Here is an 18,737-nt window from a genome sequence, read left to right as displayed (position 1 = left end):
GCAGGAGTGGTCTTGAAAGTTGCTGGAAGTCTGGCAGTCTGCTCCACACCTCTCAAGGTCCCGGTCCTGTGGGAGGTCGAGCGACCGGTCGCGGAGCCGTCTCCATTGTTCCTCTGGATCTAAGTCTTTGCACTTGGGGTCAGTTAAGTCGAAGCATTCCAAAAAGAAGTCGAAGAAGCGTCGTCGCTCCTCTACTTCCCATTGCGCGATGCTGCTGAGGGTGGGGCCACCCCCGCGGCTCCGGCGGAGCCTGCGACGTCGCTGCCGGCCTACCCACCCTTTCTAGGTTTGTTGGCGACTCCTTCTAAGGTGCAAGAGTTTCTTGCTGCCATGGCCCGACACTTTGGGCCATCTGGCTCCGCCGGTGTGCTTATGGGTCCTGCGGGCCCGACTTAAGGTCCTGCCCTTCCATCGCCGGCGGCTCCAGCCCCGGCGTCGGCACTGCAGGACCTCCCTGGGTCCGGGCTCAAATCCCGGGAGACACCGGTTGACCTTATAACACCTCCACCAGTGTCGACCCCCTCCTCCGTCACCACCTAAGACGTCGTCCGGCGCCGCCTTCAACCCCAGTTTCACCCCTGAACCGGATACAATGCCGGATCGGCGCCACTCAACGCCGATTTCGACGCCGATGGGGCCCTTTTCCCCCTATGCCTCTCCTCTTTATTTTCAGCCAGTTTCATAGCAGAGGAAGGAGAGGACTGGGAGGGGTCTGAGGTCCCTCTCACACAACACTGTGACTATGATCCGGACTGGACCGAGGATTTGGGGATGCCAGTGGTATTGATACCTCACCTGACCTTAGCATGCTGTCTCCTCGTACCGCGGCTATGGAGGAAGGAGCCAGTTACGCAGTGGTGTTACGTAGGGCAGCCAAAGCCCTCCACCTCCTTCGCGTTACTGTGGCCATCAGGATTAACCTCCTGACAGAAGTGCTTCCGCCGGCTGCGACCTCTTCGGAGCCCTTGCTGTTATTTAATGACTCACTATCTGACGTCCTTTTGGGCACTTGGTCCAGGCCCAACACAGAGGCTCCAGTGGACAGAAACGTTGCCCGACGACATTGCCAGGCTCCGGGCAACCCCCTCTTTCTCTCCCAGCACCCCACTCCAGAGAGCTTGGTTGTCCAAGTCTCTGATTTCCAGAGCGCGTTCACTTCCGCACCTCCGGATAGGTAATCCAAGAAGCTCGAGCTTCACAGTAAATCAAAAAAAGTCACATCTCCAACCATCCCTGTCTCAATCAGTATCTGAGTGCCACAATAGATACCTCCCAAGCAATTGCATCCCCCAATCCAGCAAGGATACAAAGTATGCAAACTCTCATACAAAAATTACAGCCGCAACACTCGCTACCAGCCCGAGTGTTCATGCAATTAATTGGAATGATGGTATCTTGCATTTTCATAGTGCCGCACGCAAGACTCTAAATGCGCCCGATACAAGAGTGCTTAGCAAGCCAATGGAACCCGCTCAACAACAACTAACAGATCTGGTGGTGGTAGACCACCGGACATATCGCTCTCTACAGTGGTGGAACACCAAAAACCTTTCAAGGGGCCGGCCGTTCATAGAGCCAGTTCCACAAGTGGTGCTAACCACAGACTCATCTCTCACAGGATTGGGAGCCCACTTACAACAGCACGCAGTACAGGGCACATGGACACGACAACAAAAGCTACTCCACATAAACCATCTGGAGTTGCTAGCCATTTTCCTCGCTCTAAAGTCTTTTCAACACTATCAAGCAAGGCTGTATTAGTCCGCACAAACTATATGACAGCCACGTACTACATCCAAAAACAGGGAGGAGCACACTCCTTACAGCTCTCCCGACAAGCGCAGAGCTTATGGAGGTGGGCCATTCCTCAAAACATTTTTCTGTTAGCAGAGCATCTACCAAGAATTCACAATCAAGTTGCAGATGTGTTAAGTCGTCAAAGACAACAGATACACTAGTGGGAACTTCATCCTCAAATTCTTCAACCTTTCTTTCACAAGTGGGGCCAACAAGACATAGATCTGTTCACCACACACCTAAACTCCAAATGCCCAAGCTTCACCGCCAGATATCCATACCCATTGTCCAAAGGCAATGCGATATGGATGAGTTTGTCAAACAAATTTGTGTATGCTTTTCTGCCTCTCCCACTCATTCCGTTAGTGGTGCGCAAGCTACAACAACACTCCCTCATATTGATTCTCTTTGCATCAAAGTGGGCAAGAAACCCTGGTACACCACAGTACTGGAGCTATTCGTAGTACCACGTCAAAAATAAACTCTCTCCACACCTACTCACACAGAACCATGGAGAGATCATGCATCCAGATCCCATGCTGCTCAACCTAGCGATTTGGCTCAGGAGGTCTTAGAATTTGGATACCTTAATCTTCCACCTGATTGCATGACCGTTATAAAAGAAGCTAGACGTCCCACCACTAGAGCATGCTGCACAGCCAAGTGGAAAAGGTTTGTTATTTATTGCACAAATAACAACATTAACCCACTAGATGTTTCTATTGAAAACATCATATGTTACCTGTTTTATATACAAAGATATGTTTAGCATACTTCTCCATCAGGTTACATCTGGCTGCTATAGCAGCTTACCTTCAGAACAGACAACATCTCTCATTATTCAGAGTACCTGCCATCAAAGCATTTATGGAAGGACTCAAAAGAATAATTCTTCACCTGTATGGAATCTAAATATTGTGCTCACTAGACTTATGGGTCCTCCATTTGAACCCTTACATAAGTGTGAATTACAGTTCCTTTCATGGGAAGTTGCTTTTTTAATTGCTATTACCTCACTCAGAAGAGTAAGTGAGATCCAAGCATTACAATTCAAGAAACATTCTTACAACTCCATCACAAAAAAGTGGTTCGAAAATCAAACCCTAAATTCCTTCCATAAGTCATTTCACCGTTCCACCTCAATCAATCATTTGAGCTGCCAGTATTCTTTTCTCAACCCCAGACGGTTGCTGAAAGACTTCTCCATACATTAGATGTCCAAAGAGCTCTCCTCTACTATGATAGGACAAAACCATTTTGTAAAACAAAACAATTGTTGTGTCCTTTTCTCCTCCACATAAAGGTAATCCCATTTCAAAAGCTGGGATTGCAAGGTGGATTGTGAAATGCATTCAAATTTGCTACCAAAAAGCAACACGTACTCTATCCATTCCCCCTAGAGCTCATTCCACCCGTAAACTAGGGGCATCTATGGCATTCTTAGGAAATATTCCCTTAGATGATATATGCAAAGCAGCTACATGGTCTACACCGCACACATTCACCAAACACTATTGTGTAGATGTGTAAGCAAAGCAACAAGCTAGTGTGGGCCAGGCTGTTCTTAAAACACTTTTTCTGACCTCTGCAACAGATACTGGTGGTCGCCGCTAAGGGAGAGCTCTGCTATACAGTCTATGCACAAGTATGTATTCTGCAGCTCTTATGCCTCGAACGGAAAATGCTACTTACCAGTATGCATCTGTTCTTGGCATGTAGAGCTGCAGAATCACATTCGCCCACCCGCCTCCCCAGTACCTCTATCTGTTCCAGGTTCTCTTATCTTGGAAACATTACGCATGGACATCTTTTCTGTTTCTTACAAACTCCATAATTCCCTTCATCGCGAAAAACAATCTAAGGATGGAGTCGATGCCCATGCGCGCCATCCTCTAAAGGAGGAGTCACCTATCTCGTGACTACAAAAACTTCTTCCAAGACAACAAAGTGCAAACATCCAAGCCCAACACCAGATGTCGATCTATGCACAAGTATTTTATTCTGCAGCTCTACATGCAAAGAACAGATGCATACTGGTAAGTAGCATTTTCCTGATCCTCCTCTGTTAAAGCCACACAACTCACCCTACACTTTGCTCATGTACTTCAGCAGAGGCACACTCCTTGCCATGTACTCACATGGTCACTCGGTTCCCTTGAACACTAAAAGCCCCCTGAACTCACAAATGCATCTTCTTACCTTGCACTCAAACAGTGCACACGGCTCATCCTGCATGTATACTGGAAAGCCCTGCAATTAGGTACTTTGCTCATCCGGCACTTAAACAGGCACACCTTGCACTAAGGCACATTACTTACTCTGCACTCATACAGGCACACCCCTCATCTTGTATTTCCCCCTGAGCCACCCTAGCAATGGCTCCATGTAATCCAATCCCCGTAGTCAATCTCTGACAACCCATTACATGTGTACATGTCTTTCTTTTCTAGTTGTAGGGGCAGACCTGGGTGAGAGGTGGACATTAAAATGCTTGACAGCCAGCTCACCCCCTGTGCACTGCCACCCGTTCCCTCCAGCGAGTCTGGGAAGGAAAAGACAGCTACACACTGGCAGGGTCTACTACTGACATTGGCTCAAGCTCCGCTATACCTCTCCTACTGTGTGGTAAACACAGCAGGTTTGCTATGCTGCTCTTGATTAGGGAAGCCTAGCAAAGGTAGAGGGCAACACATTCTTAGCCACGGTGGGGCTCAGATGAGAGAGGGGTGCTTGGTATGATGAAGCAGAGGCTGCTGCATGCTTCCATTAGTATGCAGCAGAAGGGAATCCCCTTGCCAACCAATAAGAGAAACACATGAAAATGCCTATGCTTCCTCTTAGAGCTGCAGGGAGATTTGTCAGCCTGGGCTTTACACTTCTTATCAGCTGAGCATTAGTGCTCCAGACCTGCTGCTGACGCCACGTTTGTGGAGCTAGCCGTGCAACCATATCACAGTGGAAATCTGTCAGCAGCAAGGAAAGTTTCTTCTAGGTGTGAGCAGGACACCTATAACCAGAATCCTTACATTACAGAGCATGGCCACTATGTTCTCTATGCAAGTTTTCATGCACAGCAATAAACTTTATTACAGCTCTGACACAATTGCTGCCCAAACTCATATCTGTAAAGAAATTCTTCATGGGCTAGAGCCAAAGTCCCACTCTATATACTGCTTCTTAATAATCATTTTCTTGAATTACATGCTGGACCTAAAATGTACATGTCCGTCCAGAGCCAAGTTATTAGATTTAAAAACACTTCACTTACCAGTAACTACTTATGGTTTTTAGACAATTCCCTCTCCCATGTCTATTGCGTACTGTTACATTTCTAGTGATCCGGTGCCAGCATCTGAGCTATGATATGCATACATCCTAGATCGAGTAACATACTGATCCATACCCTCAGTCCTCATAAGGAAACGTCATTAAGGGGTCGTTCACTACATTTGAACTAAAATCGAAAGACAAGAATGCTTGGGCATTAACAAGTTGTTTACTTTGTCATGGAATGTACTGGCTCGCCACCCTTAGTTTGCAATGAGCATGGGCTCCATGTTTGATTGTTTTTTCTGCAGTCCTGTTTGGATGAGTACCAATATTGCTCCAAGACTCAACGTATTCTTCACGTCCTTTAAGCCCAAATGGTGAAATTCAACACTGATATTCAGAAAAGCTTTTGTTGTCTGCGCTGTCTTCAACATCATCCTTCTGGAACTGACCGTAGTCCATCAGCTCCCAGCCATGTGGCCCTCAGGAACTCTCTGGTGCCATGCGCCCCTCACCTTCTGGCAAATAGAAAACAAAGTCTGACCTACACAACCCTTATATTGTGTGTCTTCCTGGCGGGCATTGTCCTGAAGACTGCTGACAGTGTCAGAAGTTATCCAAGAGCAGTTTACAATATAGAAAATCTGCCTTCATGAGCTTACAGGAGAGGCTTCAAAAATACACTTCTGATAAGGACTTCTAGCTTCTCGTTCCTTTCCTTTGAATTTCCCAATTGTCAGACTGGATCTGGAAGATTTCTCATGAGCAGTACCATTGTCCTCCAGTAGGTGACGTCTATCAGCTCCACGTGTGTCATATGCTTTGAAAGTGACATCATAGTACCTATATAAGCGTCACTAAGGTGCGCTGACCTCAGCTGTTTTCTTTACGTAGCAGAAAGACTGTATTCAAGCCCTGCGGAGCCTGTCATCGGTCGGTGTCGGTGACAGACCCACATCTTGTCTGCCTGGATAGTTTGGAGCATGACCACGTCCTGAAGTCATGCTCCTATTTCCACGCCTTGATTCCTTAAGCTTTGAGGAAGCAGTCCTTAAAGCTTGTGGCGGGTCGACATGTGACTCCATCCAAATCGAGGTCCCGATTCAGAGGAAAGTCCCAGCACCGGTTGCAGAGCCCGAAGTAGTCATTGTCCCACTCAAAGTCCTTGGGACACTCATATAAGTCGAGGCACAAGAAAGAGTAAGAAGTCAAAGCGATCTTTGACTTCTCTTCGTTCGTCTGCCGACTGGAGGAAGGAGTGTCGGCAGTCTAGGTCTGGTTCCTCTAAACCAGGGCCGACTCCGCACCTCCCTGACTTTCTGGGAGCCTGAGCAACCCGGCCCAACACAAAGATCGGAGGTTGAGCCCTATTCCCTTGGGCTAAGCCTTCGGGAAGAATGGGAGATGTTGCCGGACCCAACAGAATACCAGACCTATCAAGAAGACCCAAATATGGACTGGTGTGAGGAACTGGTTGAAGCCAGTGGACTGGATGCTTTTCCAGATACTGGTATGATTTCTGTCCCTACTGTGGCTACAGAGGGGGGCCTTATATGCAATGATTGTGTGAAGGGCAGCTGAGGTACCTGACCTTTAGTTGCCCTCGGCGACAGTCAAGACTAACATTTTGACAGAGAAGTTATAACTGGGAGTTTCCTTGTCTGAACCCCTACTCCCATTCAGTGACACCCTTACTGATGTCCTTTTGGGGACTTGTTCCAAACCCACCACAGGAGCTTCTGTGATTAGGGTGATCGCCACCCCGCTCCAGGGGACCCAAACTACCTCACCCAACACCCTTCTCCGGAAAGCTTGGTGGTTCAAGCGTCAACGTTGCAAGACGCTTTCTCTGTCGCTCCCCCGGAGAAAAACTAAAGGAAGAAATGATTGACATAATGCTAAACAATGCAGAAATTGACTCCCTCCATCACAAGGATCTGGGTTTAATGCATCGCTCTTTTCTCACCACGCCACCCCAGTTTGGACCCAGCCAGAAGCAAATCAGTCTTGAACCTGTCCCTCATGGGAACAGTCCCGCCCGAGCTGTCAGGTTAGGTCCTCCCTGGACTGGAAACGAGCATCCTGTGACCTGGTAATTCGGGCTGGACTGTTCCAATGGTGAGCAAGGTCAAGACTGATTTGCATATGGTTGGGTTTAAACTGGAACAGCCTGGGGAGCAAACAAACTATGGATTTAGCCCCAGATCTCTGTACTGGGGTGACATTTTGACACTGTTCAACATTCTGTCCATCATTTGTTCTTTTTGCATTTGTCACCCCGAGTGGGACGGGTATGGCCATATGTGGGTACCGTGCTCTCCATGCCACTGGAGTCAAGCTAGCCTGGTTGATGAGGGGTGAACCCTGAAACCTGTCCCAGGATGCTTGTTTCCGGTCCAGGGAGGACCTGACCTGACAGTTCGGTCTGCGCTGTTCCAATGGGGAGCAGTGTCTAGACTGATTTGCAAAAGGTTGTGTTTAAACTAGAATGGCATGGGGAGCAAAAAAAACAATGGATTTAGGCTCAGATCTCTGTACTGGGGTGATTGTTCAACATTCTGTCTATCAATTGTTCATTTTGCATTTGCTCCCCCGGACAGGGCATCCAGAAAGCTGGAGTCTTTGGGGAAGATGTTTTCTTCCACCAGCTTAATATTGCAGTTTGTGACAATGCATGCTTTTAGGGCGGTTACTCCCACACACTGTGGCACACGGTTGTGCAAGTTGTGCCACAACTCCCATAGGAGGCCCGGGGCGTGTGCTCTCAAGCTGTTGTGGAAAGGAGAGATGCAGCAAAGTTCACAATATGATGTGGATTTGACACAACTGACTCACTGGGCAGTGAGTTTTAATCAACAGAGGCCTTGAGGCGTCTGGTTGGGGACAACTGGATTTTCAGGCGATGTCCAGGGGTCCCTTATGGACATGCCCTACGATGGCATCCGTCTCATCGAATAGAAGGCAGATTTTTTGCTTGAGCTCTTTAAGGATTCTCTGGCTACGATGATGTCCTTAAGCCTCTCTGCTGCCCCAAGTCACCCCCAATCTACCTTAAGCTCCTTTCGTGTTTACGGATGGACAATCAACTCTTTGGCTATTATCTGGGCGCCAAGAAAGTTCAGGCAGTGCACAAACATACCCTCTCTCAATGGGTTGTCTTATGCATTAAAATCTGCTATTCTTCGGCAGAAAAGGAACCTCCAGTAAGACTATGTGCCCTCTCTATCAGGGCGATGGCAGCCACTACTGCCCTGGGATGCGGTGTTCCGTTGGTTGACATCTGCCAGGCGGCCACTTTGGCATCCTTGCACATGTTCACAAAGCATTACTGCCTGTAAAGCCAAGTCTGGAGAGACATCTTTTACGGCCGTTCTGTTCTCCAGGACTGCCTGGTGTGAAATTAGTTTGCAGACCCACCACCAGGGTTGGCATTGCTTGGGTAAGGAATCTATAACTACGATCTCTTTCAGATGAACAAGTTACTTACCTTCGGTAACCATGTATTTGTAAGGGGCATATGTAGTTATAGATTCCTTACCGCCCCACCTATCCTCCCTGTTCTCTGAACTGAGTTCTAGGGATAGGGACTCCCGTTCAGGGCCCTAGTTGGGTGCACCAGTTGTCAATGTCGTGCATGGCTCTGCGATTCTGGCTAGGAAAGTTGTGTCAGAACTGACGTCAGCGCGCAGGGGCAGCGTAAGTAGACAACGCGACGTAATCTTGGCAACCACGATGCCGCCGACAAACGTGGAGTCAACAGACAACACGCACCGACACACAGGGGTACTCCTACAAAAAAATGTCTCCGGATCCAGTCTGACACCTGGCGGTATTTATAAGGTGAGGAATCTATAACTACATATGTCTCTTACAGATACATTGTTACTCAAGGTAAGTAACTTGCTCGTCAAGGGAACCAGGTTGTACTGTCATGCAAAATGTTTTTATTTTCCATCTTTAAATACTCAACATCTTAAATAAAAAATTCCTTATTTGACTCAAAATTTCAAAACAGCACATTCTAGTTCACAGGGTATATCTAGTGAAATTGATTGGTCGTCTGGTTGGGTTGTCCAGCACATATTTGTTATGGCCTGTGTCTAGAGAGAAGGGATTTTTAGGCTTTTAGGGTTTGCTTAGAAAATGGGTAGATGGTTTTGCTAAGCAGTGTTTACTGAATGAAGTGTGATTGGAATGATCTTGCTGATAGACTTTCTGATAGTGGAAGGGGAGCAGGTGACTTAAGGCAAATAGGGTTGGGTTGTGAAGGCACTGATAGATTTATTTATTTATTTATTTGAAAGGTTTTATATAGTGCTGCTGGACCCGGGAGTATCAGAGTGCTTTACAAGGAAGGTAAAAACAAACATTGAACAGTGAGATCGAACAAGTCAAGTGCGTCAAAGGAGTATGGACATATAAATTGAAATGTATACAAATAAAAAAGGGAGGAGAGAGATGGAAGTGAAGCGAGGGTGAGATAGAGAGAGCAGGGGTATAGCGGAGGAAGGAGAGCATAGTATGAGAGAGGAGTTATCAGGGATGGTGTCATACTACAAGTATCACGATACTATGGGCATGTAAAGTGTCCGTGACATTAGATACCCCAGTATTTTTTGAGAAGCAGTATTTTGAGTTCTTTTTTGAAGAGATGGTAGGAAGGGTTGCAGCGGATATACTTTGGGAGGGAGTTCCAGATTGTGAGAGCGTTACCAGAGAACGCACAGGATTGGGTCTTATAATGTTTCAGTCTGGGTGGGATCAGGATAAGTGAGTTAGTGCTTCTCAGGGATCTGGAACAACCTGCTTTATGAAGTTTTGTTGCAAGGTAGGAATGGGTGTTTTGGTGAAGAGCTTTGTGAGTGATGCAGGCAATTTTGTATGTGGATCTTCCTTCTATTGGAAGCCACTTGAGATTTTGAGGATGGGGGAGATGTGATCAAATTTTCTGCAGTCGGAGATGAGTCTAGCCGCAAGGTGGAGGACAGTTTTAATTGGGGCAAGATGGATTTTAGGAGTGCCAGCCAAAGTGGCGTTGCCATAGTCAATCCTGGAGAGGACCAGAGACTGGACAACAAGTTTGAAATCTTCTGCTGGAATAAAAGGTTTGAGTTTTTTGAGGTGGAGAAGGGTTAGAAGAGCGCTTTTGGAGGCATTTTTGATGTGGGGGATGAGTTTGAGATTTTGGTCAATACTCAATACTGATGCCAAGGGACTTAACAGTATTAGAGGTGGAGAGAGTGCAGTTTAGTGCTTTGATGTCCTTTACCCAGAGTTGGATGGGAAGAGGATTGTTTTTGGGGGGGAAGATTATGATTTCAGTTTTTTTGGGGTTTAGTTTGAGATGGTTCAGAAGGAACCAGGTTTAAATTTTAGTCAGTGTCTCATTTAGGTGAAGGATGTCTTTGTGAGATTTGATCTTGTAGTATAGTTGCGTGTCATCAGCATAGAGATGGTAACTGATATTAGAGTGTTTGAGGATGAGGGTTAGTGGTTCCATGAACAGATTGAATAGGGTAGGGGAGAGGATGGAACCTTGAGGTACTCCAAGTGAAACAGGTTGTGGTTTGGAAAGGAAATGGCTAAGTTTGATTTGTTGGGATCTGTTTTGGAGGAATGAGGAGAACCATTTGAGTACCGTGCCTTCAAAGCCGAATTGATCTTTGAGGGTGTTGAGAAGGGTAGGGTGGTGAACGGTATGAAATGCAGCTGAGGAACTTTTGTGGAGCTGAACTGGAAAGATGAGGTACCCTTTCACGTGAGCTAAGCAGCATGGTAATCAGTGGTTGTATCTGACCTGGAAGGGGCATGTCGAGCGCTCAATGCTGGAATGTTCAGTGGTCAGTTAGAGGGACGGTTGTGGTAAATGACAGCTGGAAACAGTTATCTGAATGTTAGTAAGAAGACGGGAGATTAACTTAAAGCTCTGAAGCTTTCAGGTTGCAGACCTATGCCATGTGACTGTAAAGTACCCACTCAGGAGTTTTGATGGTTTTGGAGGCACCAAGGAGGGAGAAGTGCTAGCAGTTTTAATTTTGGAGGAGTGGAAGGAGAGAACCCCACAGTATATGACCTGTTGGGCTTTAGAAAGTTGGGAGAGGGATGTTATGAATGGTAGTAAGGTTATTTAACTTTTGTTGTGAAGTGTAGCCACCTACCTTAACTTGTAAAGCACGCACTTGTAGACTGAATTGTAAGCTAAACTGATAGAAGTTAATTTACTCTTCTCTTTTCATCTTACGCAGCTGAGCGGAAACCTCCATTGTTTAACATGAATGCAATGAGTGCCTTATACCACATAGCACAGAATGATTCCCCTACTCTGCAGAATAATGAATGGTGAGTATTCTTTTTTTAAGAACGTTGCTATTCCCACAAAGCAGTGGACACAGCAGTTACGTTACAAGTTTTAGCACTGTAACAGATTTAACTGCATGAATCATTTACCCTCGTAGATTTTAAGAGTCCTACTTTAATTTTTCAATACTAATACAATCAAATTGTTAGAGACTGCTTTAAAAAATCTTAAACAACCATAGCACTTCAGATCACCTCATTTTGAAAAACCCAAACTACAATTGAGGAGAGAGCACATTGAGCTCCATTCCCTCTAGAGTTTGTATTGCTTCAGAATCGTTCTTCATGTCATGTAGAAGGGATACCTCTCGGAACTGGATTCAGAGATTTTTTACTTCATTTAATTTTTCTCAGACGTCCCTGAGTTTGCTACTCTTCGTCATTAACTTAATTTCTGCCTCTGTAGTTTTGGACCTTTTTTCACCAGGAAATGGGTGAGCCAATAAAGATGGCACTTCCGAGGGCATGTGGCTTGTGAACAACAAATAAGTAACCTGCTTATTGATATTTATTTGGCAACCTGTTTTGTCAAACTTTCCAAATGGACATTTTGCGATGCGGTCTATTAATCCATAATCAGCCACATTGCTGAAATGCAAAATGACAGACTGGTCTCAGAGCTTGGTGCGCAATTTGCACACCCGGTCTGCGGGTATGCACATCAGGCTCTCCATTTAGATCCCTGTGATTGCATATTTGAGCTATGTTGGATGTGTGATATGTTCTGTCTAATATGTTGTCTGGTCTTTGACTGTTATTTAGGAACAATGCAAATAATACAAATGTCATCAGGATGGTTTATTAAGTATGCAAACCAAAACACGTGCCAATACTGAACGCTATTTACCATCCACTTTTTAAATGGTACCAATGTAAATACATCACAGGTCCCCCGAAAAATCAGTTCAAAAATACTTTATTTTAAAGCTTTAACTTGTTTTCAGAATACAATAGAAACAATGCAAACAATACAACCACTACTTCATCCAAATTTACACAAATACCATCAAGACACCACAATCACTCAATACTCTTCTTCAACCATTCAACATTCATTCCAGACACATTACCAACTCCACATAGCCAATAGTTCACCTACAGTTTGCGCCAAAATTGCTCAAAATGTTTAGAAAGGCGAAACCCAGTAGGAAACTCAACGCACCCAGCCAAACAACACCACGTTTAGACAGCAGTCTCAACAAAAGAAATGCACCAAAATGTCAACACATAAATCATACTTTAACCCCCAGTCAAGAGATCTTGGTTAAATCCATGTTCTTTTGTTCACCATGCCAACCCAGTTTAGACCAGCCCCCACTCACAACACTTCTAAAGTAATTCAGCCCCAGAGCGACACGCACTTCACCCCCACCCCCAGCACCTTAGTCAATCACCCACCTGCTGTAGCTACCCCACACTCCTCAATCACAGTCACAGATCTCTCCCCCACATGCACCAGCCGCACCCCCGCCCCCCTATCAACACTCGGACCTCCACTCATACCACTCCCATTCCTTTCACCCCTGACTCCACTGCTCTCACTCACAACCCTGCCCCCACGCCCCCCACCAACCCCCGGACCTCCACGCATACCATCAACACTCCTCTCTCCCCTGACATCGCAGCTCCCACCCACTACCTAGTTCAGCTCCAGAACGACACGCACAGCGACAATTCCCACCCTCTATCCCCCCCCATTCTCAGTCCCCACTACCCTCTAACTAAATTCGCAGAACACACCTCCTCTCTTAATTTAACTCCCCCTCCTCACAACAGGACCATCTCCAATCCCATTTGCCCCAGTATTGGAACTTTCATAGATTCCCATGCTTTGTATCATTCCCCGTCGTCGGAATGGGAGCCTCGGTAAATAGAAAATACCATAGTAGTAAGCACAAAGTGAAAAAATAGGCCTATGCCTCATCTCATTTTGTAGCTTATCCACCTCTTTTTGTAAAAGAGACCAAACTTTTGCAGTAGCCAATCAGAGCAGCCTCACCCCATAGTACCTTCCTGAGAGAAGCTCAGAGCCTCAGATTTTCTACTGCACGTTGTGCAAGGGAGTCTCCATTGAGCTCTGCTCAGTTTCTTCAATTTCTAAACTACTTTTTCAACAACATGGATTTCTTTCAGTCATGTCTGACAAGGAGAAAAAAGCCCTTTTTAGAGCCTGTGCTACTTGCTCCAAAAAGAGGTTGTTTGTCGAAGACAAACATATGGCCTGTATATACTGCCTGTATCCGGACCATAAACCTACAAGCTGCCAGATTTGCAGAACCTTCTCATCGAAGACCTTGAGGGACAGGGAAGGACGTCTCCTCACATGGCTTCAGAAGATGAAGGACCGTAAAGACATTGTGTCTTCAGACAGTGAGGGCTCCTCGTCGGTGGTGTCATCAAAGAAGTCTCAGAAGAGGGGTAGGTCTCCCCCTTCTACTTCAGGCGAGTCCCTTCACAAGGCCTTACCAGGGACCTCTGATAGGTCTGACAGGCCTGCTTCCCAAAAATCTCCTCACCTCGGTGAAAAGGAGAGGCAGGGTAAGCCTGAGGAGTCACAACCCTCAAAAAAGGTGAAAAAGGTTACTACTATCTCTTCACCTCCCTCTGAGAAGGATAGAGGGGTCAAGAAGCCTTCGACTTCAGCACAGGAGGTCATTTCGGACAAGAAACAGCGGTCATCGACGGTGAAAAACACAGGTACGTCGACGACGTCTGTAAAAAAGGATAGCTCTGTGAAAGTTGCCTCGTCGACGGGCTCGTCGACGACGGCTGCGTCGACGACGCCTGCACCGTCGACGGTATTCAAGACACCTGATGCCTGTTCGTCGTCGACGAAGATCACCTTCTCCACGTCGACGACGATGACAGCAAAGATGGCTTCAACGGCGATGATGACGACGACGAGGACGACGTCGACGACGACCGTGTCGACGACTCCTGTATCCATGATGCTGACGACGAGCTCGTCGACGATTCCGTCGACACTCCTTCCATCGTCGACGATGAGTTTCTGCTCGTCGACAACGCAATCCTTGGCGACGAGAGCAGTATCTTCGTCGGCGCTTCCGTCGACGACGCAGTCCTTTAAAGAGTTACCGTCGACGACGACGACCTCGTCGACGAGGTCGTCGTCGACGGACTCATCTGAAAAACCTGTTTTTTCGCACAGAAGGAAGCAGATATCACCAGAGATGACGTCTCCGCGACAGGTTCAAAAACTTCCACCTAGTCTTCTGTTGGATGACGACTCTGATGACGAGACTTTTAGCGAGTTTGGACAAGCGTACAGCCCTTCTGACCTACAGGTTAAGGTTCAGGATGTTAGTTCTGAGGAAGGAGAGATGGAACACCAACACTATGTTCCTGATCATTACTATGGGGAAGAGGACACAACTACCAGGCAAATGCCTTTGCAGAAGCCTTCACGTCAGTCGCAAGAAGGGATGGTGGCGATGCCATCCAGTTTGATTACGGATCTACAACTTATGTTGCAAGACTACCGGAAGCGTTTCCCTACTTCCCAAGAAGCTCAACGAGTGCGCCCTCCGACGCCTCCGCCTCAATCGTTACAACCTGTGGCAGAACACTCTTTGCCTCCAAGAGAGCGTACCACTGCGCCTGAAGAGCGCCCACAAAAAGTGGTGCAGGTGCATGATACAGATGATGATACTGCCTCTTCTGATGCGGACCTACAAGTGGATCCTGACCAGGACCAACAAGTGAATTGGAATCCAAATGACCCACGGGATCCAGACGTCGCTGATCCAGATAACGCTACCTCACCTCCAGCGGACTTTGGAGGTTTTCACAACCTGATGGAACGGGCTTCCAAGAGATTTGGTCTCCCAGTGACCACGGTTCAGTCCAAATGTTTCTTATATGATTTTAAGGAACCATTCAGGAAATCGGTACGTTCCATACCAATCATTGAGCATGTCTGGTCTGAGGGCCTGAAGGCTATGCATAACCCGGCCACAGTCCTCCCGGTGCTACCAAGACTGGAGAAAAGTACAAGGCACCAGATGGCAGTCCGGCGTGTCTGCTTGGTCAACCAAAACCGGACTCGGTCATTTTTCTCAGGCCACCCAGAGCAAATCTAAAAATCCATCCACACCGCTAAGTACACCGCCAGATAAAGAGGGCAGGCGCCTGGACAATGTGGGTAAAAGATTCTCCGCAATGGCCAGTCTTCTTGTTAGGGCAGCTAATGCTTTCGCGATTCTGGGACGTTACGATCGCCAGATGTGGTGCGACCTTTCTCCGTTTGTGGAGGAATTACAGGATTCCTCTAAAGAAGAAGTGAAGAAAATATTGCTGGAGGGTGAGCGGGCCTCTTCGGAGGTCATTGATTGTGCTATGGACATAGCAATCACAGCATTTCGAGCGCTAGCCGGTTCGGCTGTACTGAGGCGCCAAGGATGGTTAAGGGCCACATGGTTCAGACAGGAAGTGCAGAATAAAATTTTGGATCTGCCATACGACGGAGAAATGCTGTTTGGCAAACACGTTGATGACGCCCTACAGGGCATAAAAAGGACACCGATACAGCCAAGTCCTTAGGAACATTGCAATATCGCAAGGTACCCTTCAGAGGAGCAAGAGGTAGAGGATTCTCCACTTATAGAGGAGGCAATCAGAATCGCTACTCTTCCGGCTCACAATCTAGCCAGACATATAAACCTCAATACACTCAGAGGGGTTCTTTCTCTCGCCAACAGCCCAGAGGACGACAAGGGCAGCAAAGGAGAGACAACACCAGGAAACAATAGCGGCCAGGTGGCTCTTTCCACTGTTCCTGTTCCCTCATTAACACCAGTGGGGGGCAGGATTGCCCATTGCCTCAACAACTGGATGGTCATTACATCGGACCAGTGGGTCCTGCAGATCGTCAAAGAAGGACACACGTTGGAGTTTCAAGACCTTCCTCCAACAAGAGCGCCAGACGCCTTTCCTCCCAAACATCTCAAACTCCTTCATCTCGAAGCCCACCAACTCTTCACCAAGGGGGCGGTAGAGCCTGTACCCCTTTCTCAGAAGGGGAAAGGGTTCTATTCCAGGTTCTTCCTGGTTCGGAAGACAAAGGACAAGTGGCGTCCAATTTTAGATCTACGGCAGCTCAACACTTATCTCGTCAAGTTGTCCTTCAGGATGGTCACTCTTCAGGACATCCTCCGCCTTCTCAATCCAGGGGACTACATGGCGACCCTAGATTTGGAAGACGCTTACTTCCACGTTCCTATTCATCCAGCTCACAGGCAATATCTTCGATTTACAGTGGGCAAGAGCCACTTTCAATTCAAAGTACTACCGTTTGGTCTCCGGTCCGCTCCGCTCCGCGGATCTTTACAAAGATTCTGGCTCCGGTAGCAGCCTTTCTCAGAAGACAAGCTATACAGGTCTTTCCATATCTGGACGATTGGCTGCTGAAGGCTCCGTCTTTCCAGGAAGCGTCCAGGGCAGTCACGTCCTGCAGGGAACTGTTCGAGCAACTAGGTCTTCGGCTCAACAAAGAAAAGTCAGTTCTATGCCCCTCCAGGACAGCGAGGTTTCTAGGGGCCATCCTGGACACAGAGTGTTGCCTAGCCCTTCCTTCGGAGGAATGCCAAAGCAAGCTGATTTGTTCAGCCCGCCTTCTTCAGACTCGAAAGTCGCTGACAGTTCGCAAGTACAAATCGCTTCTCGGATCGATTTCATCCTGCATACCATTGGTTCCACACTGCAGGCTCAGAATGCGTCCACTGCAGGAACAGTTGGACAAGCAATGTCGTCAGGTCACAGGCTCCTTCGACGATAGGATTGTCGTTACCCCGGAAATGAGAAAGGCAAGCGGCTGGTGGTTGCTAAAAGACAATCTTTCCAGGGGTTTATCGTTCCAACTTCCACCATCTCCCATAGTTTTGACAACAGATGCTTCCATGGAGGGATGGGGAGCGGTCCTCCAGGAGCTGAAGGTCAGTGGCCATTGGAGTCCAGTCCAAGTCAAGTTCCACATCAACCTCCTGGAACTTCTCGCTATCCGTCTCGCTCTACAAGCTTTTCTTCCGAGGATCCGCGACCGTGCAGTGCTGGTTCGTACAGACAACACCACAGCCATGCACTACATAAACAAGCAAGGTGGAACGAGATCCTCCACCCTCTCGAGGGAAGCCCAGACACTTTGGAATTGGGTAATCCAGAACAATATCACCCTTTCAGCGGAACATCTAGCGGGGACACTCAATGTCAGGTCGGACGCTTTGAGTCGCCAAAGGACGGTCTCACGCGAGTGGGAACTGGACCAGACCATTCTGGAGGAACTCTTTGCACGATGGGGGACACCATCCATTGACCTGTTTGCAACTCCCCAGAACGCCAAATGCCAGTCATTCGCAAGAAGGGTTCACCATCGGGAATCCTTGGGGAATGCGCTTTTGATTGCTTGGTCCGGCGCCTTTGTTTACGCCTTTCCTCCCATTCCGCTGATCCCGAGATTGATCAGCAAGCTCAAGGTGGAGCCGTGCAGGATGATTCTGATCGCTCCAGCATGGCCCAGACAGTTTTGGTACTCAGAACTTCTCCTCCTCTCCCAGGATCAGCCAGTTCTCCTGCATCCTGTTCCAACACTGTTGACAATGGCTCACGGACAGGTTCTACATCCGGACTTGAAGTCTCTGCGATTGACAGCGTGGCTCCTGAGTTCCGAGAGTTCCAAGGTTTAAATCTCTCAGGAGAATGTAGGGACATTTTGGCCCAGGCCCGAGCGCCTAGTACCAACAAGACCTATCGGGCTAAGTGGAAAAGATTCTGTGTTTGGTGTCTGAAGGAAGGTCTACATCCATATATACTTCTTCACCGCACCAACTCTTACCTTACATCCTTTCTCTGGCCAAATCCTAATTGGCTCCGTCTTCTGTAAAGGTACATCTAGCGGCCATTTCTAGATTCAGACGTTCATCATCAGGTCCTTCCCTGTGGTCAGCAAGGATTATCAAACAATTCCTGAAGGGTTTATTCAGGGTCTTTCCTCCAGTCCGGTCTCCACCACCAGCCTGGCATTTGAATTTAGTCTTGTCATATCTCATGAAAGCCCCTTTTGAGCCTATTCATAAGACTGACCTTAAGTTTCTCTCGTGGAAACTGGCTCTTCTCTTAGCCCTGACATCGGCTAGAAGAGTTAGTGAACTCCAGGCTTTCACAATTGAGGAACCTTTTCTACAGTTCAAAAATAATGTTCTCATCCTAAGAACAAATCCTAAATTTATTCCAAAGGTGCCCTCAGAATTTCATCTAAATGAGCCAGTGGTCTTAAAATCGTTCTTTCCACAACCTTCCAC

The 18,737-nt window shown here is 47.4% G+C and overlaps 1 protein-coding gene across 2 annotated transcripts in view; it reads left to right on the top strand.

Annotated features, from left to right (window-relative positions):
* TAOK1 (TAO kinase 1) overlaps positions 1 to 18,737 on the top strand; it is a 1,246,355-nt gene that overhangs the window by 570,807 nt on the left and 656,811 nt on the right. For both annotated transcript variants that reach the window (XM_086955104.1, XM_086955103.1), the window contains exon 9: positions 11,313 to 11,406. In XM_086955104.1, the coding sequence (XP_086811230.1) occupies positions 11,313 to 11,406 (94 nt within the window). The remainder of the gene's footprint in view (positions 1 to 11,312; positions 11,407 to 18,737) is intronic.

Source organism: Lissotriton vulgaris, chromosome 2_1, assembly GCF_964263255.1.
Source record: "Lissotriton vulgaris chromosome 2_1, aLisVul1.2, whole genome shotgun sequence".
Classification (NCBI taxonomy): domain Eukaryota; kingdom Metazoa; phylum Chordata; class Amphibia; order Caudata; family Salamandridae; genus Lissotriton; species Lissotriton vulgaris.
The sequence above is the reverse complement of the archived record's forward strand: the minus strand, read 5'-3'. Positions and strand labels throughout refer to the sequence as shown.